Genomic DNA, 24,946 nt, shown 5'->3' with positions numbered 1-24,946 from the left:
CATTTGTCTATTGCATGACCTTGGCCTTAACTTTTCTCTGCCTCAGTTACCTCATCTGTAAAATGGGGATTGAGATTGTGAGCCCCATGTGGAACACGTACTGTGTTGAAATTGATTACTTTATATCTACCCTAGTTCTTTGTATAATGCCTGGCACATAGTAAGCACTTAAAAAATACCACAAAAAAAGATAGGTAGACACCATCCCTCCCCAAAAGGAGTTTGCAATCTAGAAGGGGAGACATATTTTAAAATTAATTGCAGAAGGGGAAATGGCAGAGTGTAAGGAAATATAAATAAGTGCCATGAAGTTGAAAGTGGGTTGAATATCAAGTGCTTAAGGGGTAGAGATACAAGTGCATAGAGCAGTGCTAATGGTCTCCGAGTTCTTAGCAGGAAAACCCAGTTCTGGCTTCTGGTCCAGAACTGCAGAGGGAGGAGGAGAGGGAAAAGAAGAAGGAGGAGGAGGAAGAGGGGGAGAGGAAAAGGGAGAAGGAGGAGGAGAGGGAGAAGAAGAAGCCCAGGGTTGGCTCCCGTACCAGAGGGCAGCTGTTCTTTTACATACAGCTAGAGGAAAGCACCCAGGACTGGGAGTCCTGAAGGTGGAGAACTTGACACTGGCCTGCTTTATGACCATAGGCAATCTCTTCATCTGTCCCAGATTCAGTTCCCTCACCTGTAAAATGGGGATAACAGATCGTGAGCCATGTGCAGCTCTTTAAAGAGAAGTTGATTGTAAGTGACCTTTAAGAAAGACTAATTTACATATGCTCACCCACTGCCAGTCTTTTATCACTTTAACAAAAGTTTTCATTTGCTGTGTTTAATGGAATCACCTGTACTTATGGTCAGGATGGGGAGAAACTCAGAGCTGTAATTAGAGTTAGAACCCAAGTCCTCTGACTCCATGCCCATGTTCCTTCCACTAGGCCATCTACTCCTCAATAGTAACCAGAGCTATTTAAAATTTGATAAACTCCTTTTAGTTTCAATTTAGCTGAATGATTTTGAGAATATTATCCAGACTGAGACATCTACAAACTCCACACAAAATATCAACATAACAAAAGTAATGACTGTCATGATAGGATAATGAATAGTCAAATGATGACAACAAAAACAATAAAAAATAAAATAAACTAGAATACCTAAGCATCCAGTTCACTTAACATTTGATCCATCCACAGAGAAATTTACAAACCCCATGCAAAATATCAATATAAAAATTAATGTCTGTGATGAGAGGAGAATTAGTAAAAATTATGAAGAATGAAAAAGATGAATTATTTCAGGAAAAATAAAAGTTCTGTTTGTTTATTTCTCAGCATACTAAAACTTTTGCCTTTGATATGCTTAAAATTTCAGCGCATGGCTATGGATGTGTTTTATTATTCATATTAATTCAAATAAAAGGTTAATCTGTTATAATCAAATAAACATATATTTACATAGTAAAAGAGAAACCAACGTATACATTTGCATCTGGAATCTATTATTTAAAGTGGAACATCTGTCTCATAGCAAAAGGGAAGGAGGGGATGAGTAGGGTAGGATTTAGTAATAATAATAATAATAATGATGATGATGGCATTTGTTAAGCGCTTACTATGTGCAAAGCACTGTTCTAAGCTCTGGAGATTATACAAAGTGATCAGGTTGTCCCGCGTGGGGCTCACAGTCTTCATCCCCATTTAACAGATGAGGTAACTGAGGCACAGAGAAGTGAAGTAACTTGCCCAAAGTCTCACAGCTGATTTGGCAGAGCCAGAATTAGAACCCACGACCTGAATCCCAAGCCCATGTTCTTTCCATTGAGCCATGCTGCTTCTCATTTGTGTGGCTTACTTGGGACCAGAGAGGGAAAGAAAGAAAAGCAAAAAGACAGTTATACCTGATGAAAAAAAAAAAAACAATTAAGATTTTGAAGGCAAACCTTTCATTTTATAATCATTTCAATTGCAATGTAAGTAGCTGTTGGGTACCTCTTGGTCTGACAGGCACTGCACCTGATGTGATAGCTCTGTTTCCAGCCCAGCGATTAGCAGATATTAAGCTCTTAATTGAGGATTTGAGAGCCTTTTCTCCCTCCCTCCAAACCGCCCTTCTCTCAACTTCTCCACATGGTCTTCCGCCTTTCTTGAGCCTTGGTATTCTGAGACGGTGCAACCACCAGTGGGGAAATGGAGGTGAGTGGATATTTTCCATCTGGGATGATGCCCATATTAAAAGGTAGAGCAGTCAAGACGGGAATTGTTCTCCCCGTCCTATACTCTGAAGTTTCATCCAAGTGCTTCAGACACATGACACCTCCCATTCTGGCCTCCTACATTATGACCAGTGTTCTAGGATCTGCCCAGAGCCACCCTGTCAGCTAGAACTCCTGTAACATTCGTGCTTAGAGCCAGGGCTGTCTGTGGTGATACTTTTGAGTCTAGCAAGGAAGCCGCCAAGCTTAGATCCCTTCCAGAAGCAGCTTCCCAGGTCCTTATCCTCTTTCAGGACTCAGGGTGCTGCTTTCCATCTCTACTGAGCATAGTGTTCTCTCTGATATCTCTGATCTCTCTGGCAGAAAAGGGTCTTTGGGTGAGGAGGTGTCCTTGTAACAGAGCATTTTGCAAACTCCCCAATCCATCAATCAATGGTATTTATTAAGTGCTTACTGTGTGCAGAGCACTGTAGTAAGCCCTTGGAAGAGAATAATACAACAGAGTTGGTAGACACGTGTCCCACCCATAAGGAGCTTTCAGTTTAGAAATTAAAACGAATTATGGCTATGTAAATAAGTGCTATAGGGCCGAGGGAGGGGTGAATATTGGGTACTAAAAGGGTACAGGTTCAACTGAATAAGCGACACAGAAGGAAAAGGGAATAAGGGAAATGAGTGCTTAGTCGGGGATGGGTTCAAGGTGCAAACGCCTTAATATAAGGAAATATTTTTTCTAGAACCTGGATCTTTATCTGAAGGCAAGAAATCCTGCCTCTGCTTTGAGTCCAACCCAGTCCCTCCCTGTTGTTGCTCCTGCTGTTGCTGATGGAGACACTTACTTTAGCAAAAGTCCTGAAGCCCTCCAGGATGGGTCTATATCCTGTGCAGCGACAGTAGTTTCCTGTTAGCCACGTGTAAAGGTAGACATTAGTGGAGACCCCAGACTAGCCATAGCACTAATACAGAGATGGCCTCACAGACCAGCCTGTCACTGGTGGGAGTTTACACTCTGCAAATGCTAAGTTTGTTATAGACAGGGAATGTGCCTGCTAATTCTGTTGCATTGTACTCTCCTAAACACTTAGTAATGGGACCTGTGGACATTTGATAATTGGCCCACCCCCAACCCCACAGCACTTAGGTACATATCTTTAACTTATTTATTATAAATTACTTATGTATTCATATTAATGTTTGTCTCCCCCTCTAGAATGTAAGGTTTATTATGGGCAGGGAAAGAGTCTGCTTATTCCCAGGTATTATGCTCTCCCCAGCCCTTAAAATATTCTTTGCACATAGTAAGCACTCAAAAAATACCATTGATTAATTGATTGATTGTACATAGTAAATGTTCAGTAAATACCACTGATTGATTGACTAATGGAATTTTCAGGGAACACGTTTATCAACTCTGTTATATTGTACTCTCCTGAGAGCTTAATGCAGTGTTCTGCACACAATAAGAGTTCAATAAAAAAGACTGAATGATTGATTCAAAATTACATCTCCCAATGATGAAAATCCAAATCCTTCTCTTTGCTCAGTTCTTTCTCCCCACTGACCCTCCATTGCTGCCTATTGAATGGCTCCAGTTAAGGAACCTCCCTCAGAGTGCCACAGGGCTGGGTGAGGACCAGGGGCAGACACCTCTGAACGTGTTCTCGATCTCCTCCATGGAAGGCTCAGGGTTGTTCCGGAGCAGAGTGTACATGCTCATGACGATACCAGGGGTGCAGAATCCACATTGGGAGCCATGGCTTTTGGAAATCCTCTCCTAAGAGGGATAAACCAAGCAAATGTCAGCAGTAACCAGGGTTCCAAATCCCAGCTTCCCTCAGAACCATCGTTGCATCCAGGTAGAGAAGGAGCATGGCTTAGTGGAAGGAGCATGGGCTTGGGAGTCAGAGGTCGTGGGTTCTAATCCCAGCTCCGCCATTTGTCAGCTAGGTGACTTTGGGCAAGTCACTTAACTTCTCTGTGCCCCAGTTACCTCATATGTAAAATGGGGATTGACTTTGAGCCCCATATGGGACAACCTGATAACCTTGTATCTATCCCAGTGCTTAGAACAGTGCTTGGCACATAACAGTAATAATAATAATAATAATAATAATGGTAGTTGTTAAGCGCTTACTATGTGCCAAGCATTGTTCTAAGCACTGGGTAAATACAAGGTAATCAGATTGTCCGACGTGGGGCTCGCAGTCTCAATCCCCATTTTACAGATGAGGTAACTGAGGCCCAGAGGAGTTAAGTGACTTGCCCAAGGTCAGGCAGCAGAGAAGTGGAAGAGCCGGGATTAGAACCCACGACCTCTGACTCCCAAGTCTGGACTCTTGCCACTAGGCCATGCTGCTCCTCATATAGTAAGTGCTTAACAAAACCGTCATCATTAGTATTACTATTAATATTGAAGCAACTCATGAAAGAAGAAAGTGGGCTACAAGAATGGTCTCTAGCTTGGAACATTTTCACTTTCAAAGGAAGAGCTGTTTCAGAGGGAGACTTTCATTGTCCAATGAAATGTGGGAAATGCTGGAGTCACAAAGCCACTGGGTAGTGGAACTCGGGTGAAGGAACTGTTCTGTCCAAAGCAAACCACCTTGCTGAAATCAGGGCAGCCAGTTCCTTCTGTGGGACTTGGCTTGAGTCTCCACTGACCCACAGCAGAACAATCTGTAAGGATGGTTCAGCCATTTCCATTTTCAACAATATCCTCTGGCAAAAAGAGGGGGGCCTTGCTACCTTGTGAAAGGGAAGGAGCGTACCCTGGTTTTCAGGACACAATCACAAAGATAAAGCCATTAATTCCCCCTGTCATCTGTAGATATCAAAGCGAGTAATGAACCCTAATTGATGCTCAGATTGCAGGGAAGAGAGTGTGAGGAGCTCCTTTTTCTGATGAAGAAGGTAAAGTATGAAGAGGCAAAGAAGCATCTCTGGGTCCCCCTAGTCAGTCAGCATCTGTGTCTGGATTAAACCTCAGACAAAGCCTCTGCCAAGTCTGCAGTTTGCTGAAGCATCAGAAAGGAAGCTTCCCAGGGAATTGGGACTGTGTTTCCCCTGGCTTCCGTGGCAGGATGGACTGCAGGGTGGCTGAGGAAAGAGGCTTCCCTGAACACATGGGGTACAGTGGCTCCAGAGCAATGCCAGGGGCTGGCAAGAGGACAGCTGTTTGGGACTACTTGTCACTGAAAAGTCACACTCACATACATGGAAGATTATCTCATGGCACAGAGTTCTTTCAATTTAAATGAGATATGGAGAGACAGAGACAGCGTATGCGTGTTGGGGGGTGGGAGGGGTGCACGTGTGTGAGCTTTGTCAAAATGGGTGGGTTATGGACCTGACTCTGACAATCTCTGGGAAAGAGAAAAATTGTCATAACTGATCTGTGCCCCACATTTACCACATGAATACTCTGAGGGCTTATCTTCGGTTCCCAGTGTCACTGAGAGACCAGTGTAAATTTATTACAGTGGCTGAGGTCATAAAAGGAAAGGCCTCAGGGATCTTTGTATATAGTGTTCTCTTCACTGAGGGCCTCTAGCTCACAGTCATTTATGCCTATCATAATACAGGAGACACGCAAAAACCACCAGTCTCCATTGCACTCTAAGAAGCCCCAAGGACTCTGCGCAGGCAGTCTCCCAGCATCCCTGGGGGGTTGACAGGCAGGGGATATTTTGTGGATAGGGATACTCAGCCACAGAGAGAGTAGGTGATCTTCTTAATGGACCAGGAAAAGCCAGAGGGTCCAAGGTGAGACACAGTTTCCCCTGGAGACTCCCACCTTAAGAGCCTGATTTCTCCCCATTAGGTTTTCAGATCCAAGCGCCAGCCTAGCTCACCTGCACAGGATGCAGCCTCGTCTTGGTACTTCCAATCCCTTCTACAGTCGTCACGGCGACATGGTGCAGGGCACAGATGGGGATGAGGCAAGCATTGGCAGAGGAGTGGCTGGATCCCCCACTTAAGGAAGCTTGGTAGATGAAACAATATTGTTCCCCAACATAGTCACCACAGTTCCCTGTCACCACAATTTGTCCATTCTTCTCACCAAAATCTCCTGATATTGTTAAAAGGCTCTCATACAAAGCAGAATTCCTTCCATGGGCCCTACTTTGTTACACCTCACTCTCATGCTGTGATAAAGAGTGGGGACCCTCATTTTCCTCAGTGTCTTCACTGAAGGAAGAGAGGAAGGGAAGAAGGAAAGCCTCCTGTCAGAACACTGTTACTTGGCACTGCTCTCATCCTCTTCATCAACATTTGTTGATTGCCTACTGAGTGCTCGGGAGAGAACAAAAGTAGCAAGGCACATGTTCCCTATCATCACGTTATGATCCACCGATTCCAAGCTTCTCTCCATCCCTCTGTTGAACTCTTCTAGTTTGAACTTCCAGTCTGACTCCATTTTTGCCTTAGTCCCCATGAGAAAGGAAGTGTGAGAATCACAAGATAAGAAGAAACCAATGATTACTTGCTAAAACGCTGCAGAGGGTGTCGATATAATCATGCAAAAACCGTGCTTGAAAGCACCACGGACAAAGGATACACAATTTTGTTCTGTAGCCGGTCAAACCTGGACAGCATCACAGTGCAGGCCCCACAGCCTCCTGCTCCACAGCCAAGCTTGGTCCCCTTCAAACCCACTGGGAAACATGGTTAAGGAGAGGACACTTGACAGAGCAGGGAGATTCTTTTGGCGAGACCTTTCTGACCATTTATGGAGCTACATCAGTACAAGAAGCTTCTCCTCCAGAAACGCTTGGGAGATTTCCCTCCTGTCTACTCTGGGGTTTACTCTGGAGGAGTGAGGCTCTGATCTGCTCTAGTCACCACTTACGGCCCTCTAGGCACTAGACAGCCAGGGGCTCCCACCCCACAAACCGGCAGGGCTCACCCACCATGGTCCAATCCAAGCCAATACCCGAATTCAGAGAAAAATCCTTCTCAACCTACCCTGCATGCATACAAAAACCCTAGACCATGGAGAGCCATCACCATCTTCAACATCCCCCTCCCACTTCCCCTTTTCCTCCTCTTCAGGATGTGCAGATACATTTTCTACGAAGGTAAACCAACAGTGTTGTTTCTGGGTCTGCAATCTTCTCCACCACCTGAGACAACGGAAGGAAAAATAGGTAAAGGGGTCACAGACATATACCTGTACCTGCTGTAGGAGGAGCCCTTCTCCTTCTTGCCCATCTCTCTCCCTTTCCTGTTCTTGTTGCTAGCTCATAGTCAGTGCACTGGACACTTGGTGTCCCTAGAGGCTCCACTGGGCTCTGGGCCCCACAATTAGGTTTAGCCTAGGGCTACTTTGGGATGAAAGGGCAGTTTAATGAGTGACTTTCAGGTAGTTGGTCCTCTCTCCAAGTTTCTCCCTTCTCCAAGCCCTTGAGAGGGAAGACTGAGCCTGAGGTCACGGCTCAGTGGAAAGAGCCCGGGCTTGGGAGTCAGAGGTCATGGGTTCGAATCCCAGATCTGCCACTTGTCAGCTGTGTGACTGTGGGCAAGTCGCTTAACTTCTCTGGGCCTCAGTTACCTCATCTTTAAAACTGGGATTAACTGTGAGCCTCACGTGAGACAACCTGAATACCCTGTATCTACCCCAGCGCTTAGAAATGTGTTCTGCACATAGCAAGCACTTAATAAAAACCAACATTATTATTACCTTTTTTTTCCAATGGTAACTGCTAAGAGCTTACTGTATGCCAGGCACTGTACTAAGCACTGGATAGATACAAGATAATCAGATTGGACACGGTCTTTTTCCCTCATAGGGATCACAGTCTTAATCACCATTTTACACATGAGGAAACTGAGGCCGAGAAGTTCAATGACTTGCTCAAGGTCACCTAGCAGTCAAGGGGCAAAGTTGGGTTTAGAACCCAGGTCCTCTGACTCACAGACCCATGTTTCTTCAGTAGACCACTCTGCTTCTTCGGAGTAACTTCCAGAATTCTTACACTGGGTTTTCCCCCGCTTGGAAACAACTTAAAATTGACAGTCCTGGGGGCCTGTCTCTCCTGCCTCGAAAACCAGCTCTGTTCATCCTGCCTTCTTTCCAACTCAGTTTATTCCTCCTCCCCTCCCAGCTACCTGCCCTTCCTCTTTTGGCACAGATGATGGGCCGTTACCTCTCCCTAACTGAACTGCCCTGGTAGGTTTGTTGACTGAGTGGCTCCTTCTTTTTCCTTTTTTTTCTTACCTCTGCCCCACACTGGCTTCAAAGTCCACAGTGTTTAATGAGCAAATAAGTTCCACAGTATATAACTTTGAACAGAAAAATCAAGGAAGTAAAGCTGAAAATCAGTGGGTACCCACACTTGAAAGAGGATAATGAAACCCTCACAGAAGGTCAGTGTAGCCTACTAGCAAAAGAAGCAGTTTCAGAATCTTCAGGTCAGGGCTGAGTCAGTCTTGCTTCCTGCTAGCTCTAAGAAGTGGAAGAGGGCAGCAATAAATGCAAGGAAAGGCTTCTCTAGAAGGGCATGTGTCCTTGGGAACAGGTAACCCCAGTGTGAGCCTGCCTCCTGAGTACAGGAAGTTGGTTCAGGATCGAAGGTTTTTGGAGGGAAAAGCAGCGTGTTGCCTACCTTCTTGCCGTTCACAAAGAAAACCAGCTCGTCCTCCACCATTCTCACAGTCTCGGCTCCTCGAGCCGGCAGACTCAGCCTTGAGGGTGATTCAGGACTGTCAGCTTAGGTAGCACTCTCCTGGAGCTTGTATTATGATTACCTGGAAAAAAAAATTAGTTTTTTGTGAAAACCTTTTTGCTTCTGACCACTCCAGGTCCTAAAGGTATGACTGAGCTCTGCCACAGATAAAACCTTCATTCCATTGCAAAGTCCCCAAAGTCTCCATTATCTTTGTGGGCAGGAGAAAGCCGAGCAGAGGGAGATTAAATAGCGGGGGAGAGCCCAGTTTCCCACCTTATCATTCTCCTTAAGTGCAGGGAACTCGTCTTCCCGCTCTGTGATATCGCTCTCTCCCAAGCGCAGAGTCCAGTGTTGTACACCCAGTAAACTCTCAACAAATACCACTGATTGGTTGACTGATTGAAAGTCACCGATGACTGGGTCCACGATGGGGATGTTATTTGCATAAAAGGCATTTTTTTGGCCTAGAGATTTCTATGGGAGACCGATGAGTTCCACCAATCCTGAGGTGAAGAGGTTGAAACTACAACCCCACAGGGTGATGCCTCCATCCCAGTCCTAAGACACAATCTGATGGCGACCTGGGGTCTACCTCCCACACACTTACATTCGTTCGTACATTCAATCGTATTTATTGAGCACTTACTGTACTAAGCGCTTGGGAGAACACAATACAACAGTAAACAGACACAGTCCCTGCACGCAACAAGCTTACAGTCTAGAGGTGGGGAAACAGACATTGATATACATTGTGCTGAACATAAGTGCTGTGGGGCTGGGAGGGTCGGGGGGAAACAAAGGGAGTAAGGTCAGGGGTGATGCAGAAGGGAGTGGGAGAAGAGGAAAGGGGGGTTTAGTTAGGGAAGGCCTCCTGAAGGAGATGTTCCTTCAACATTAATACAGTGCTCTGCACAGTAAGCGCTCAATAAATACGATTGAATGAATGAATATGGCTTTGAAGGTGGGGAGAGTAATTGTCTCTTGGATTTGAGGAGGGAAAGCGATCTGGGCCAGAGGCGGGACTTGGGCGAGGGGTTGGTGGCGAGATAGATGAGATCGAGGCACAGTGAGAGGTTAGCATTAGAGGAGTGAAGTGTGCAGACTGAGTTGTAGTAGGAGAGAAGCAAGGTGAGGTATGAGGGGGGAAGGTGATGGAGTGGCAGCGGTGGTGAAACGGATGCATCTCTGTCCCGACTGTTTGGGATCAGAGACACAGCGGGGGATGGAGAAGCCTCGGAGAGTGGGTTGGGAGCCGGGTCTCTCCCTTTGGTGTGTGGAGAAATGCCATGCCTCAGCCATAGTAGCATCAAGTAACTCATGAAGTTGAGCTGACAGAGGAACTTCACTCTCTCCTCAGCCTCCTCTGTGTTTGGGATGGCTGCAGAAACCAGGAAAGGGAGAATTTAATGAGAGCCCAACAGTAGCGAAATAGCGTGGCTTTGTTTCCGTTTTATACTAGGCAGTCTATGCTTTATGGGCAGGGGACGCATCTGCTAATTCTGCTGTACTGTACTCTCCCAAGCTTTTAGTTTAGTGCTCTGCATGAGGTAAGTGGTCAATAAATAGAGAAGCAGCATGGCTTAGTGGCACAAGCATGGGCTTGGGAATCAGAGGATGTGGGTTCTAATCCCACTCCACCACTTATCTGCTGTGTGACCTTGGGCAAGTCACTTAACTTCTCTATACCTCAGTTGCCTCATCTGTAAAATGGGGATTAAGATGGTAAGCCCCATGTGGGACAGGGATTGTGTCCAACCTGATTACCTTGTATCCATCACAGCACTTAGAACAGTGCTTGGCTCAAAGTAAGCACTTAACAAATACGGTAACAATAACAATAATAATGAATACCATTGATTGATTGACTGACAGCCTGGTGGTGGGCAAGGATCATTCAATTGTATTTATTGAGCGCTTAATGTGAGCAGAGGATTGTACTAAACGCTTGGGGGAGTACAATACAACAATGAACAGTCACATTCCCTACCCTACCAACTCTATCATGGCATGACCTCCCAAGCACTTAGTACAGTGCACACAGTAAGTGCTTAATAAGTAGCAATAGGTTAGTTTATAACTGCTCTTTTTCCTGCCCAGTTCATAAATCAAAATCAAAATGCACAGACCTATCATTAGCAAGCTCAGTTTCATTTATAGTAATAATAGTAGTGGTATTTGTTAAGCACTTACTATATGCCGGTCACTGTTCTAAGCCCTGGAGTAGATTGAAGGTAATCGGGCGGGACACAGTCTCTGTCCTCCACAGGGCTCACAGTCTTAATCCCCATTTTACAGATGAGGTAACTGGGACACAGAGAGGTAAAGTGACTTGCCCAAGATCACACAGCAGACAAGTAGTGGAGGTGTGATTAGAACCCAGGTCCGCCTAGCTCCCAGGTCCATTTTCTATCCACCAGGCCACGCTGCTTCTCTGCTTTAACTGGTTCATTTTTCAGGTGCCCTGGAAAAGTGCACTGGACATAACCAGGCTACCCCTCTTGGAAAATGAACCTCCAGTTTACAGCCGGTGCCCCCTATTGAGGTTTTGGCAGCCAAGGGTACTGAACCCGGAAACGTGACAGCCAGGAAGCTAGCTTTCTTTGTGAATGTTGAGGCGTGAAACTGGGCTTCGCTCTGGCTGTTTTATCTCCCTCTGCTCAGCTTTCTCGTGCCCAAAAAGATAGTGATCATCGTGGAGTTAGTGTGGAAAGAAATGAAGATTTTTATCTGTGCCAGAGCTCAGTGATATCTTTGGCACCTGGGATGGGGTCTGAAACAGAAAGTTTTTCACTAAAAACTCCAGTTTTTTCAGGAAATTATACTGTGAGCTCCAGGAAAGTGTCATCTAAGCTCTTGAGCACTCACAACTTCTTGTTTTAAGCACCTGTGAACACATCTTACATAACCTACTAGTTGGGTTCTGATTCATGCAAGTATCTCCTTTTCCTTCTTCCACTCATCTGGAACGTTTTTTAGTATCCATCTTTCCAGCTATCTTGTATACTCCCTAGAACAGGGATCATATCTTTTAATTCTATTGTACTCTTCCAAAAGCTCAGTACAATGCTCTGCACACTGTATTGTTCAATAACACTATTGATTGTTCTAGTGGAGTCAAATTCTGATAGGTTCACACTTGATCCATCTCCCATGCTGAGAGATTAGGGAAAGTGAATAAGAAAGGACAAGAAAGAATGATGATAATAATGGACAGAGAATCTCCTTGTAGCCAAGGACCAGTGTGATCCTTCCTTTCAGCAAACCCTGTCCCATTTTCAAATCTGTCCAAAACTCACTTCCTCCATGAAGCCTTTCAGTACTAGTGACACCTCTCTCCCACCAGATTGAAAACTCCTTGATGATGTCTACTAACTCCTTGGGTTCCTTCAAACGCTTAGTACAACACTCTGCCCACCTTAGGCATACTTCCATTTTTAACTTCCCTCATTTCTTAGCAGCTACTAAATTGCTTAAGGAGTTGCTTAAGCTTGTTTATTAATATTATTATAATTATTATTAAATGCCATCAAATCATTCCCAATTCATGGTGACTCCATGGATAAACTTTCTACAAAGCGTCCTGTCTTCTGCCATAATCCGCAACCTTTCTAACGGTTCTTCCGTTACCATTGTTATGATCTCTATCCATCTAGCTGCTGGTCTGCCTCTTCCACATTTTCCCTGGGCTATTCCTAGCATTAGTGTCTTCTCCAGAGAATTAGTCCTCCTGATTATATGTCCAAAGTATGCTAATCTTAGACGAGTTATTTGGCCTTCTAAAGACCACTTTGGTTTAATTTGCTCTAAGATCCTTTTGTTTGTTTTTCAGGCAGTCCATGATATTCACAAAAGCCTCCTCCAACACGATATTTCAAAAGAATAATATTCTTTCTCGCCTTTTTTTTCCTCACCATCCAGCTTTTGGATCCATAAGCTTATTAAGCTAATTACTTATGTTTAAATGTGCATATTTTCTTTCATTTGCATATTCATTCATTTTTAATGTTTTTTTTAACCAACCCACTGTTTCTATATTTTTCATCTTCCCATCTTTCAACTTCGTTGACAGTTATACCTGCACTTGTTATCCCTTTAAATTGTAAGCTTCTCAAGGGAAAGGATTGGTCATTTTACTTTCATTATATGTTCCTATGTTCATGGTAGTAATAATAATAATGGTATTTGCTTGGCACATAGTAAACGCTCAAGTGGATATAGGTAAACTGGGTTGAACACAGTGTCCCTGTCCCACATGGGGCTCACAGTCTCAATCCCCATTTTTCAGATGAGGGAAATGAGGCCCAGAGAAGTGAAGTGACTTGCCCAGGGTCACAAGTGGCGGAACCAGAATTAGAACCCATGACCTCTGACTCCCAAACCCAGGCTCTTTCCACTGAGCCACGCTGCTTCTCTAGTGACTGGATCTGCCACCCCTTAGACCAGGAACTCCATATGAAGCAGAGACTGTCTTTGCTGTAATTATGCTGTACTTACCGCAGCGCTTATCTCAGGGCTCAGTACTTAGCCCAAAGTGCTTAATAAACAGCATAACCAGCCCTAACCAACCACCAGGACTTCCTACAACACACTTACCAGTCTGCTCAGGGTCGACTGTCCATCTATTCCTGAACCCATCCCTTTCTGCCTTGTGGTTAAGTCTTGGAATCGATCAGTGGTATTTATCGAGGACTTACCATTTGCAGAGTATTCTACTAAACACTTGGGACAATATAATAATAATGTTGGTATTTGTTAAGTGCTTACTATGTGCAGAGCACTGTACAACAGAGCTTGTAGACAGGTACCCTTCCCACAAGGAGCTTAAAGTCTAGAGGAAAAACTCCATCCTCTGACAAAGAGGTTCCCTTTCATTTGCTACCATTATCGGGGTCATTACTGTGGTGTGTCAAGGGAGAGAAGTGATCTGAAATAGTGCAGTTCTGAGACTGGGCTGGAGTTTCTCATTTGAGCCTCCTTTCTAGTATGTGGACTCTCAGGGGAATTCTCACCTCTCTCAGTTTTGCCCAGCTGCTAAGAGCAGCCAGTTATTCCTGCCCCTGCTGTGGGTGGCCCTTTAAGCGAGTATGCACTTCAGTCCTTCGGTACCGGTTCAACTGTCCTCTAACAGAAAACCATGTCCCACAGGTCTAAGATTAACAGGCTAGGCTGTTAACCTGAAAAGTGAAACAAAAACGGGCTAGTCTTAACTGACATTTTAGACCCAATCTGTTCCTCCTGCATTCTTAAAATTTAGCCGTGTACTGTCATATCCAGAAGGACTTTCCTTTCCCCTATCAGTTTTTTTTTTCCTAAGGCATTTAATGAGCACCTACTGAGGGGTCAGCACTGTTCAAAGTGTTTAGGAGAATACAAGAGTCAGAAGAAAAGTGTGCCTGTCCTCAAGGACTAATGGAGAAGATAAGAATTACTGACACATAGTGAAAGGCAGAGGAAGAAGAAATATGATGTGAGGACCAATAATAACAATGATGATGTTTGCTAAGCACATACTATGTTCCACGGACTGTGCTAAGCACTGGGGTAGATACAAGATAATCATCTCAGCCTTAGTCTCTGCTCCACATGGGGATCCTAGTTTAAGTGAAAGGGAGAACAGTTGAATCCCCATTTTACAGAAGAGGAAACTGAGGCTCTGAGAAGCAGCATGGGCTAATGGAAAGAGCAGGGGCCTGGGAAGCAGAGGACCTGGGTTTTAATCCCACTTTTGCCAATAGCTTTCTGTGTACGCTTGGACAAGTCACTTCACTTTTTTGTTCCTCAGTTTCATCACCTGTAAAATAAGGATTAAATATCTGTCCCTCCTACTTAAGACTGTGAGGTCAATGAGGGACAGGGACTGTTTCCAATCTAATTAACTCGAATCTGCCCCAGCACTTAGTGTTTGACACACAGTAAGTGCTTGAGTGGCCATAAAAAAGGATAAGAAGTTAAGGTTAGCCCTAAGCCTTAGGGCTTAGGTTCAGAGGGTGAATCTACACTTCCTCCTCTCTGCCCCAGCACTGGGCTTTTCCACTGCAGTCACCCATTGTGCAGACACCAGTCTGGCCGGAGAGAAGATCTTCATCCACCATCACAGACAAATTCAAGTATGGTATCAGATTCGGGCTTATGGCCACCTACGTGCCTGTGTGTGACCCACATTACTTGCTCCTCTCCATCTCTGGAACTGATAGGCTCCCGTCAAGGAGCAGCAGACAAGTGGTGGAGCTGGGATTAGAACCATTTACCAATGGGAGAGTAGCTAATGAACATATTAAACACAGTTCAAGCCTCAGGTCAGCAGGGGTGGACTGCTGCTCTTTGACGGGAACATATTAGTTCCAGCAATGGAGAGGGGCATGTAATGTGGGTCACACACAGCCATGTAGGTGGCTACAAGCCTGAGTCTGATCCCATACCTGAATTTGTCTGTGATGGTGGATGAAGACCTTCTTTCTGGCCAGTCTGGTGTCTGCACTGTAGGAGATTGCAGTGGAAAAGTCCAGTGCTGGAGCAGAGTGGAGGAAGAGAAGCTAGTGTGATATTCTCAGTCTTAGGGCTAACCTTAGGGCTCTGGAGGGTCCTGGGGCTATTTTTGAGCATGGTTCAAGTTGCAAGACTCCTGTTATCATTTGCTGGCTGAGTGCTGTACTATTAGCCAGGCTTCTGTGTCTTTGCTTCCCTTTAAACAGGAAGCTCTTTTTGGGTAGGGAACAGGTCTACCAGCTTTATTGTATTGTACTCTCCCAAGTGTTTAGTACAGTGCTCTGCATAGTGTAAGTGCTCAATAGAAAAAAAAATTGGTTACTTTGTTTGGAAACACAGAAACTCTAGATGGCCTCCACAGGATTTGACTCTCTGGACTGTAAGCTCAATGTAGACAGGGAATGTGTTTATTATATTGTTACATTGTACTCTCCCTAGAGATTAGTACAGTGTTCTACACACAGTAAGCACTCAGTACATATGATTGATTTATTGACAGGAGGGATAAAGATTCCCTTCTCCATGTTTTCTGAAAGAATGGCCAGGATATTTAGAGCCTCAACATAGCCCTTCAGTCTATCCTCTAAGCACTCAAATAAAGATAATTGAAACTAAATGAATGGGTATACTGAGTTAAACATATTGAATTGAAAGAATTTAAAGAACAGTTAAACATTATCAGGGATTTGAGGTTACCATCACTGAAAATCCAGTAGACCACCCACTGCTAAGTCAGACTTGCCAGGCACCACCAGTAGCATCACCTTATGTACATGCACAAATGCACACACATGGTTGTAAAGGTTCTTTCATCCTGGGAGTAAAGTGGATTTCCCAGAAAACACTGCCATTCTGGATTGCTTCATTAATATTTCTAATAATAATAATATTAATAACACTAATGTGTTCAACACTATGTACCCAGCATTACAGTAAGCACTGAAGTAGATACAAGTTAATCAGGTCCAAAACAGTACCTGCCCCACATGGAGCTCACAGTTTATATGGAATGGAGTACATGTACTTTACTGATGAGAAAACAGGCACAGAAAACCAAGGTACTGGTAAGTAGCACGGCCTAGTGAAAAGGGATTCTAATCCCCATTCTGCCATTTTCCTGCTGTCTCCTCAGGTAAATCATTCAATTTCTCTGGGGCTCAGTTTCCTCATCTACAAAATGGGATTCAATACCTGCTCTCCCTCCTACTTAGACTGTGAGCCTCATGTGGGTCAGGGACTGTCTCTGATCTGATTACTTTGTGTCCATCTAATGCTTAGTACAGTGCTTGGAACAGAGTAAGCATTTAACAAATTCCATAGTTATTATCATCATCATCATCCTTATTAGGTGACTTGCCAAAGGTCACAAAGCAAGCAAGTGTTGGGTACCGGGAACAGAATCAAGGCCCACGCTCTTTCTACAAGGCTAAGCTGCTTCTCTGCTTTGCTCTTTGGCCACTTCTTCGAACATCTGTAACTTAGTTCCACTGGAATAGTTCAGAGGTTTTGGGCAGGTGTTCTCATGCATATGAAAAGTCAAGTGATATTAAAGTGACTATCTCCCCCACTAAATGGCAAGCTCTTTGAGGGCAGGGATCATATCTTCTAACAACTATAGATGCCCAAGCTCTTAATCCAGTTCTCTGCCTCACAGGAGATGCTCAATACATGCTATTGAATAATCATTGGATTGGGCACCCAATCCCTGCTAAACACATCGCTGATTGAGGATTACCAAACTCCATTCTGGTTTCCAGTCCCAAAACCAAATGTTCCCCTTCATGCCTTCGTTAGTAAATGAGGGAATGTCCCCTACCAACCCAGAGTGCCTCCTGGTTTTGAGAGGGCACAACCTACCCCCGTCCTTAGACCCCAGGCCCCAATCCCCCAAATGGACCCGAGCTTCCTATAGAATTTGGAGATTGTGCTATAACAGATCCCCAAACCAGTGGTCCTCCCTCCCTGTCCTTGCCACCCCAAGCCAACAAAATGCATATCAGAGACAAACTCCATATAGTAAACCACAGGCACATGGCTCTTCAATTAGTATGGGCTCAGCAATCCTGCCCTTTATTCACAATCTAAAATCCACTCTCCAAATCCATCCTCCAACAGTCCATGTAAATCCAGGTCATAAAAGAAACACAACTGCACACATAGGATCTTCTCAGTCTCACAAAACTCCAGTGAATGGCCAACATGAATATGTGAATCACCATTCCCTTACTGCTTCCTGTCCTCTACCTCCACTCTCCTGAAAATCCCCAGATTTACCAGGTTCAGATATCATTCACCCCACTCAATCTCCTCCAAATACCATGAAAGTTCCCACAATCCATACGACAGTGCAAATCACAGGACACTCTCCACCTCCCATTGCAGTATGGGTGCAGCATTCTTCTCCAGGAACAGCCTACTGCTATTGTCACCTTCCAAGAGAGAACAACAGACCAGGCGACCACAGCTGTCCAGACTGCAGGTCATTGTTGGGACTGGAACATTTTGGTTGCTTAAGGCGAGTGAGCTGGCACTAGGTACTCCCCTCATGGACCTGATCTTCTTTTCTGGGGTTGGATCTTCCACCAATCTTGTTCAACAAGGATTGGATTCACTGTTCTCATTTCTCCCGATTGATGCTTCTTGACAAGATGGATGCAGGAGCAGTCCTAGAGACTATGGCAGCATAGGTGCAGAAAGTTTGGCGATATCTACAACCTCTCCAGCCCAAGGGTCTACAATTGGCCTAGAAATTCCTGATCCTGTTCTCCAACTTCCCATTAGGCTTCTGCTGATGACTCTCTTGAGGGGGATACTTGCTCTGAAAGCTGTCATACTGCCAAACAGGGCACCTGTGGGCCCCTTGTAGGACAGGGACTGTGTCCAAACTGATTAACTCGTATCTACCCCAGTGTTAAATATGGTGCTGGGCACATAGTAAGCTGACAGTGCTTGGACCAGTCAGCATCGTAGATGTTTGGAGAAAGAGGAAGGGAAGGATACTAGAAAAGTCATGGAGGCTGTTCATCTTCTTGTGCGCAGGAAATGTATCAACCAATTCAGTTGTATTCTCCCATGGACTTAGTACAGTGCTCTGCACAGAGTAAGCCCTCAACAAATACAGATTTATTGATTGAATGATTGGAAGGATTTGGTAACAGATTGAATATGTGGGTAAAGAGAGATGAGAGCCGTTAGTGTAATGTAATCGAGGGACGATGTTTCTCCATGAGCTAAATGAGTTTGGTTTAGTGCTGCTGGGCTGCGAGGGTTCAAGTAGAGTAAATAGCCAGCTATGACTTTAGGGATTTGCTGGATTAGATCTCAAAGCATTAGGCGATATGAGCAAAAATTTGGCCCTGGACTTTCCTTTCAGACTCTCACAGACCACGGCGTATAATCGGAGGATTCCTCAGGGCGAAGCTGCAAGGAAAAACACAGAATGAGCCTGGGACAAATGGCTTGCAAATGCAATGACACTGTTTCGTGTCCATGAAGCAGCTCAGGGTAGCCAACAGCTCTCTAACCAGCTTTGAGTCAAGCAGTCGGGATAAGGAAATGTTGCTGACTCCTATTTCCTTTGTGGAGAAAATCTCTAACTCTTCAGAAACACAGTAGCTCCCCTCAGGGACAAAGGTCAAAGCAAAAACAACAGATCATTATCCATTCCTCATACTGGTGCCACTTCAGAGCAAATCTCAGCCTGTGGGGTAGCCTCAACACCATTTCCTTTCCATGCTGGTTAGAGGCTCCATTCTGAAAATATTCCCTGTGGATTTGTGGATCTGTGGCATCAAGACAGCACAGGAAAATAAAGGCAAAGCTAAGTGATGGCTCCATCTGAAGAACCGACTTAAGCAGTTGCTTCCCAAAGCAGTTGCCATTGTTCTTGTCTGTCTGTCTCCCCCCATTAGACAGTAAGCCCGTCAAACGGCAGGGACTGTCTCTATCTGTTGCCGACTTGTTCATTCCAAGTGCTTAGTACAGTGCTCTGCACATAGTAAGTGCTCAATAAATACTATTGAATGAATGGATTCCCAAAGATATCGGCTACCCATACAGCTCTTATGGACCCCTCCTATCCCAGCATTACATTGAGACAGCCTCTTCCAATAAACCAGTGGTCGAAAAACATGCCAGTTATATTTTAAACTGTTGAACACTAGCTTGGTTTCTCGAGCTGGAAACTCTAACCCACTAGAAAAGCCGGTCCGGGCCGGGGCTGCAGGGGGCATACCATAGCGCTGAACCTGTCCACGCAGGCGTTGCGGATCCTCTCCGGGGTGGCCGGGCTGTCCAGTTGGAAAAGCGGGTCCAATTGCCTCTCTGATTGCTGGGCTCGGGCTGCACCGATGGCATCGTGGATGGCGAAAAAGATGGAGGCGGAGAGGAAGAGGGGTGGCTCCCCGACAGCCTGGGCAGATGGGCAGAAAACAGGGGCTAGAAATGAGGCAAAGTCCAACATGGACCAAAACTCTAATTTTCCCAGCTCTTCCCCTCAGTACAATCCAACTGGGTAAGTGGCCCCCAAAGAGTCTGAACTGTGAGGAGAAACAGGCAGTATGAACTACTGTGGACAATCCAGGGGTCAGGGTGAGTTCAGCTCTCTGCTCTGTGAAGCGCCTCTGCTCCAAGACTGTTCTCCTGAATTTTGAGCTCCTCACAGGGTCTCTTGGAATCAACCATATGGCTGGAGCAGTCCCATGATAGACTTAAACAGAATCTAGCAACCTCTCCTACCCCCCACGATAGTTCGCCACTCCAGATGTGCAGACCCACATCTGTACCTTGGATGCAAAGATGGCTTTCCGGTTGGGGCAGTCCCGGAGCAGAGACACGTTGAACTTGGTGGGGATGTCACCAAAACCAGGGATCCTGTAGGTGTTGGGTCCTCGGGTCAGCAGGCTCCCCTCGGGGGAATAGCGCAGCTCCTCCAGGGTAAAGAGTCCAAGGCCCTGGACGAAGGCCCCCTCCACCTGCATGAGTCATCAGACACAAGCCATCAGCCTCCTGGGAACTCTTTCCGCAGTAGCAACGACCCCAAGATCTAGTGAGAAGGGAGGCATTCAATGACACCACAGTCATTCTCAATCCAGATGAGGGCCATTTCTGTTTGTTCTGATTCCAGAAGGAGACTATTATTTCTACCACTTGGTAGGAGAGAAAAAACCAGGGAAACTTCAAGAATCAATCACATTTATTGAGCACTTATTTTGTGCAGAGCACTGTACTAAGTGCTTGGGAGTGTACAATACAACAGAGTTGGTAAACATATTCCCAGCTCACAAGGAAGGGGAATTTACAGTTGAGGATACCAAAAGACCCTGGTTCTGGGTTCTGATTCTGTTATATGTGACAGCAGCCCCTTCAAAACTTCAACATTTCAAAACAATAAATGTGGGAACTTATTTATCCTTTCTCAGTCACACTAAGAGTAAACCAGAAGGAGAAGGAATGTTGTGGACTCCATCATGTGATACTGAATACATACTTTTTCAGGGTCATAAAGCTTCTGATAGTGGGTGATGATGTTTTGTTTTGTTTTGTTATCTGTCTCCCCCATTTAGACTGTGAGTCCGTTGTTGGGTAGGGATTGTCTCTGTCTCTTGCCAAATTGTACATTCCAAGTGCTTAGTACAGTGCTCTGCACATAGTAAGCCCTCAATAAATATGACTGAATGAATGAATGATTATTATTATATTTGTTAAGCCCTTACTAAGTGCCAAGTTCTGTGTTAAATGCTGGGGAGGGTACAACATAATCAGATCAGAGAGTTCCTGTCTCGTCCCATGAGGCTCACAATCTAAAGGGGAGGGAGAATAGAGGGGAGGGAGAACAGACAGTTAATACATATTTTACAGATAAGCAAATAGATGGAGACAAGTCAAGTGAATTCGCTAAGGGCAATACAATCAATCAATGGTATTTATTAAGCACTTCGTAATTTTTTTTTGTTTGGTATTTTCATTCAGTCTCATTTATTGAGTGCTTACTGTATTCAGAGCACTGAGCTAAGCACTTGGGAGAGTACAATAAACAATAAACCAGATTCCCTGCCTACAACGAGCTTACAGCACTTACTATGTGCTAAGCACTGGGGTAGATTAAAAAATAATCAGATAGGACACAGTCTCTGTCACGCATAGGATGTACAATTTAAGTAGGAGGGAGTATGATTTAATCCCCATTTTACAGATAAGGTAACTAAGGCACAGAGAAGCTAAATGACCTGCCTAAGATCATACAGAAGATGAGTGGCGGAGCTAGGATTGGAACCCAGGTCCTCTGACTCCCAGGCCTGTAGCATTTCCATTAAGTCCCGCTGCCTCTCACTTCTTTCCGTGTGCAGAGCACTGTACCAAACACACATCAAACAAGTGGCAAAACCAGGACTAGAACACAAGTTGTCTAACTTCCAGGCCCTTGCTCTTTCTACTAGGCCATGCTGCTTGATTGGTTCTAACCAGGTCTTTGGGGCTTGGATAAAAGGCTTCATTGCTCGTCTCCTACAGTCTGTGTTCAGGGCAGTCTCCATCTTGAGTTTAGGGTGCAGAGCAGGATGGCATTGCTTCACTAGGGGCTCTATATTGTGCTTGGGTTTCCCAGCGGCAGAAAAATGGTTCCCAGGTGGAGCAGCTTAGGTAGGTAAGGGCACTACGCTTTGGGGCAGAGGCATAGTGGGGTGTGACATTTAGGTGGTGGCCGGTTTGTGGAGAGGTTCTGTATATTTGGTGCTAACCAACGGAGTTGTGATCCGTCAGAAGACGGGGGTGTTCTTTCTCGGTCAAACAGTCAACAAAAATCATCTGCCCTGGCCAGTTGATTTGGAGTTCAATACAACCCTCTATACAGGGGTGATCAGGAATGGGAAAGTTGAGTCAGACCCACCCAGCCCACCCTAACCCTCATTCCGTACCTGCCCGATATCGATGGCCGGGTTCAGACTGGTGCCGACATCCATGACGATGTCCGTACGGATGTTCTGAAAAGAAAAGCCGGATTTTATGATCACGGAGATTAATATGTCCTCCTGCCAATGGACACTATGAGCCCCATGTAGGATAGGGACTGTGACTGACCTAATTAACTTGTACCTACCCCAGAGCTTAAAAGACTGTTTGACACATAGTAAGCATTTAACTAATACCATAATACCAAAAGGAAAGTCAGCAACAATAATAATAATAACTATAATAATAATAATAACAAAGCAAGTACTATGCTAAACACTAGGGTTAGAAGGTAATCAGTTCCAACTCAGTCCTTGTCTCATATGAGGCTCACAGTTTAATGGAGATGGAGAGCAGGTATTTCATCCCCATTTTACCAATGTAGAAACTGAGGCATGGAGAAGTCACTTGTTCAAGATCATATAGCAGGCACTTGGTGGGGTCAGGATTAGAACCTAGGTCCCTGACTCCCAGGCCCGTGCTCTTTCCACTCTACCCATGCTCCCTTTCCAAAAGTATTGAGCTGGTTCTTGACAGGACAACTTCAAAATGCAGTGTGGTCTACTGGAAAGACCCCAGGCCTGGAAGTCAGAAGAATTTGGGTTCTAATCCCAGCTCTGCCACTTGTCTGCTGTGGGAGCTGAGGCAAGTCACTTCACTTCTCTGTGCCTCACTCATTCACTCATATTTATTGAGCGCTTACTGTGTGCAGAGCACTGTACTAAGAGCTTGGGAGTCTACAATATAGCAATAAACAGACAGCCCGCGCCCACAGTGGGCTTATATACTCAGCTACTTTATCTATAAAATGGGGATTAAAACTATGAGTCCCTTGTGGAACAGGGACTGTGCCCCACCTGATTCCCTTGTATCTACCCCAGCGCTTAGAACAGTAGTTGGCATATAGAGTTTAGCAAATACCACAATTTTTATTACTTTTTTTATTATTATTATTGCTATTGTGGAACGTGGTCTCTGTTCAACTTGATTATTTTGTGTCTACCCTGGCACTCAGTATGATGTGCTTAAGTGCTTAACAAATAGCATTTAGAAAAAAATAAAAAAGATCATCAGTCCTTGATCTGTTTTCCCAGATTCTCCCACACTGTGTCGAAAGTTGTCACTACTAGAGCTCTCCCTTGGCAGCATTTCCGGGCCCCTGCAGGCAGAGGGGCCTAGCCCGTAGGCTGCAGTCAGGGTCCACATGACTGGCAGTGGCGACTCACCAGAAATGTAAAGATGGGGCAACAACCCTGTGCAATGAACTAGATATTTGATTATAATCTGTATCCATCGTGCTATCTCTAAATCCTATCTCCTTAAATCCACCAAACAACCATACTCCTCCCTTTCAAAGCACCACTGAAGGTTCATCTCCTCCAAGAGGAATTCCTATCTTAAGCCCCCCCTTTTCCTCAGCTTCCCGCCCCCTCCCTGTCGTCCCATCTTGCTCCCTTTTCTCTACCCCCCTGCCCCACAGCACTTGTGTATATGTACGTATCTGTAATTCTATTTATATTAATGTCTACTTGTTTTGATGTGTATTTACTTAAAATTCTATTTATTTATATTGATGCTTGAGCATGGACTTGGGAGTCGGAGGTCATGGGTTCGAATCCCAGATCTGCCACTTGTCAGCTATGTGACTGTGGGCAAGTCACTTAACTTCTCTGTGCCTCAGTTACCTCATCTGTCAAATGGGGATTAAGACTGTGAGCCTCCTGTGGGACAACCTGATTACCCTGTATCTACCCCAGTGCTTAGAACAGTGCTCTGCACATAGTAAGCGCTTAACAAATACCAACATTATTATTATGTCTCTACTGCTAAATTGTACTTTCCAAGTGCTTAGTAAAGAGTTCTGCACATAATAAGAGCTCAATAAATAGGCTTAAATGAATGAATGAATGAATAAATGCAGCTAATCTCATGCCCTGACAGGCATGTTCTGTGTGCCTTTGCGTGCTACTATTACTGCCTTCCTTCCATGTATGAAGAAACCTGTCTTAGAAATACTGTTCGTCCTGTCACAAGAAGACAGTTCAGTGAATGTGCAGAAATTGCTGGTTGGAGGGCCGAGGGCAGAGGGAGGGGTCAGAGAGGGTCCTTGTGTGGAGGCAGATTTTGATGCCTGCAGCCTGAGCTTGATTGGAACCAATGGGAGTGAGAACAGGCAGACCAGCCCAGCCCAGACCCAGACTTACCATTATAGCAACGGCAAATCCGATGACTGTGGCTGCAGGCATCCTATTTATATGCCCACTTAGCAGGGTTCTTAGGGAAGCATAGAAGCACCCCATCTGAATCCTAGATAATAATATGAGGTGCACGATAGGATGTTCTTACTGCATTACTTTTTTGATATCTCCACTGTGCCCCCAGAGCCCAGCCCTGGGATTGTGTGATAATAATAATAATGATAATAATAATAATAATGAATAATAATTAGCATGGCTCAGTGGAAAGAGCACGGGCTTGGGAGTCAGAGGTCATGGGTTTGACTCCCAGCTCTGCCACTTGTCAGTTGTGTGACTATGGGCAAGTCATTTAACTTCTCTGTGCCTCAGTTACCTCATCTGTAAAATGGGGATTAACTGTGAACTTCACGTGGGACAACCTGATGACCCTGTATCTACCC

The 24,946-nt window shown here is 45.0% G+C and overlaps 2 protein-coding genes across 6 annotated transcripts in view; both read right to left on the bottom strand.

Annotated features, from left to right (window-relative positions):
- LOC100073679 (xanthine dehydrogenase/oxidase-like) overlaps nucleotides 1–9,057 on the bottom strand; it is a 40,069-nt gene extending 31,012 nt beyond the window's left edge. For 2 of the 4 annotated variants that reach the window (XM_029051548.2, XM_029051549.2), the window contains exons 1-6: nucleotides 8,812–9,056; nucleotides 7,272–7,329; nucleotides 6,765–6,861; nucleotides 6,058–6,166; nucleotides 3,854–3,980; nucleotides 3,046–3,107 (exon numbers count right to left, since the gene is read on the bottom strand). In XM_029051548.2, the coding sequence (XP_028907381.1) occupies nucleotides 3,046–3,107; nucleotides 3,854–3,980; nucleotides 6,058–6,166; nucleotides 6,765–6,861; nucleotides 7,272–7,329; nucleotides 8,812–8,853 (495 nt within the window). In that variant the 5' untranslated portion in view covers nucleotides 8,854–9,056. Of the gene's footprint in view, nucleotides 1–3,045; nucleotides 3,108–3,853; nucleotides 3,981–6,057; nucleotides 6,167–6,764; nucleotides 6,862–7,271; nucleotides 7,330–8,811 lie in introns of those variants that run through there. The other 2 variants (XM_039910181.1, XM_029051551.2) reach the window with 2 other exon arrangements.
- An 8,337-nt stretch (nucleotides 9,058–17,394) lies between these two features.
- The window catches only part of LOC100085630 (xanthine dehydrogenase/oxidase-like), a 54,280-nt gene continuing 46,728 nt past the window's right edge, over nucleotides 17,395–24,946 (bottom strand). For both annotated transcript variants that reach the window (XM_029051546.2, XM_029051547.2), the window contains exons 33-36: nucleotides 22,275–22,340; nucleotides 20,145–20,333; nucleotides 19,595–19,771; nucleotides 17,395–18,780 (exon numbers count right to left, since the gene is read on the bottom strand). In XM_029051546.2, coding sequence (XP_028907379.1) covers nucleotides 18,730–18,780; nucleotides 19,595–19,771; nucleotides 20,145–20,333; nucleotides 22,275–22,340 — 483 coding nt within the window. In that variant the 3' untranslated portion in view covers nucleotides 17,395–18,729. The remainder of the gene's footprint in view (nucleotides 18,781–19,594; nucleotides 19,772–20,144; nucleotides 20,334–22,274; nucleotides 22,341–24,946) is intronic.

This window comes from Ornithorhynchus anatinus, chromosome X1 (assembly GCF_004115215.2).
Source record: "Ornithorhynchus anatinus isolate Pmale09 chromosome X1, mOrnAna1.pri.v4, whole genome shotgun sequence".
NCBI lineage: Eukaryota > Metazoa > Chordata > Mammalia > Monotremata > Ornithorhynchidae > Ornithorhynchus > Ornithorhynchus anatinus.
The sequence above is the reverse complement of the archived record's forward strand: the minus strand, read 5'-3'. Positions and strand labels throughout refer to the sequence as shown.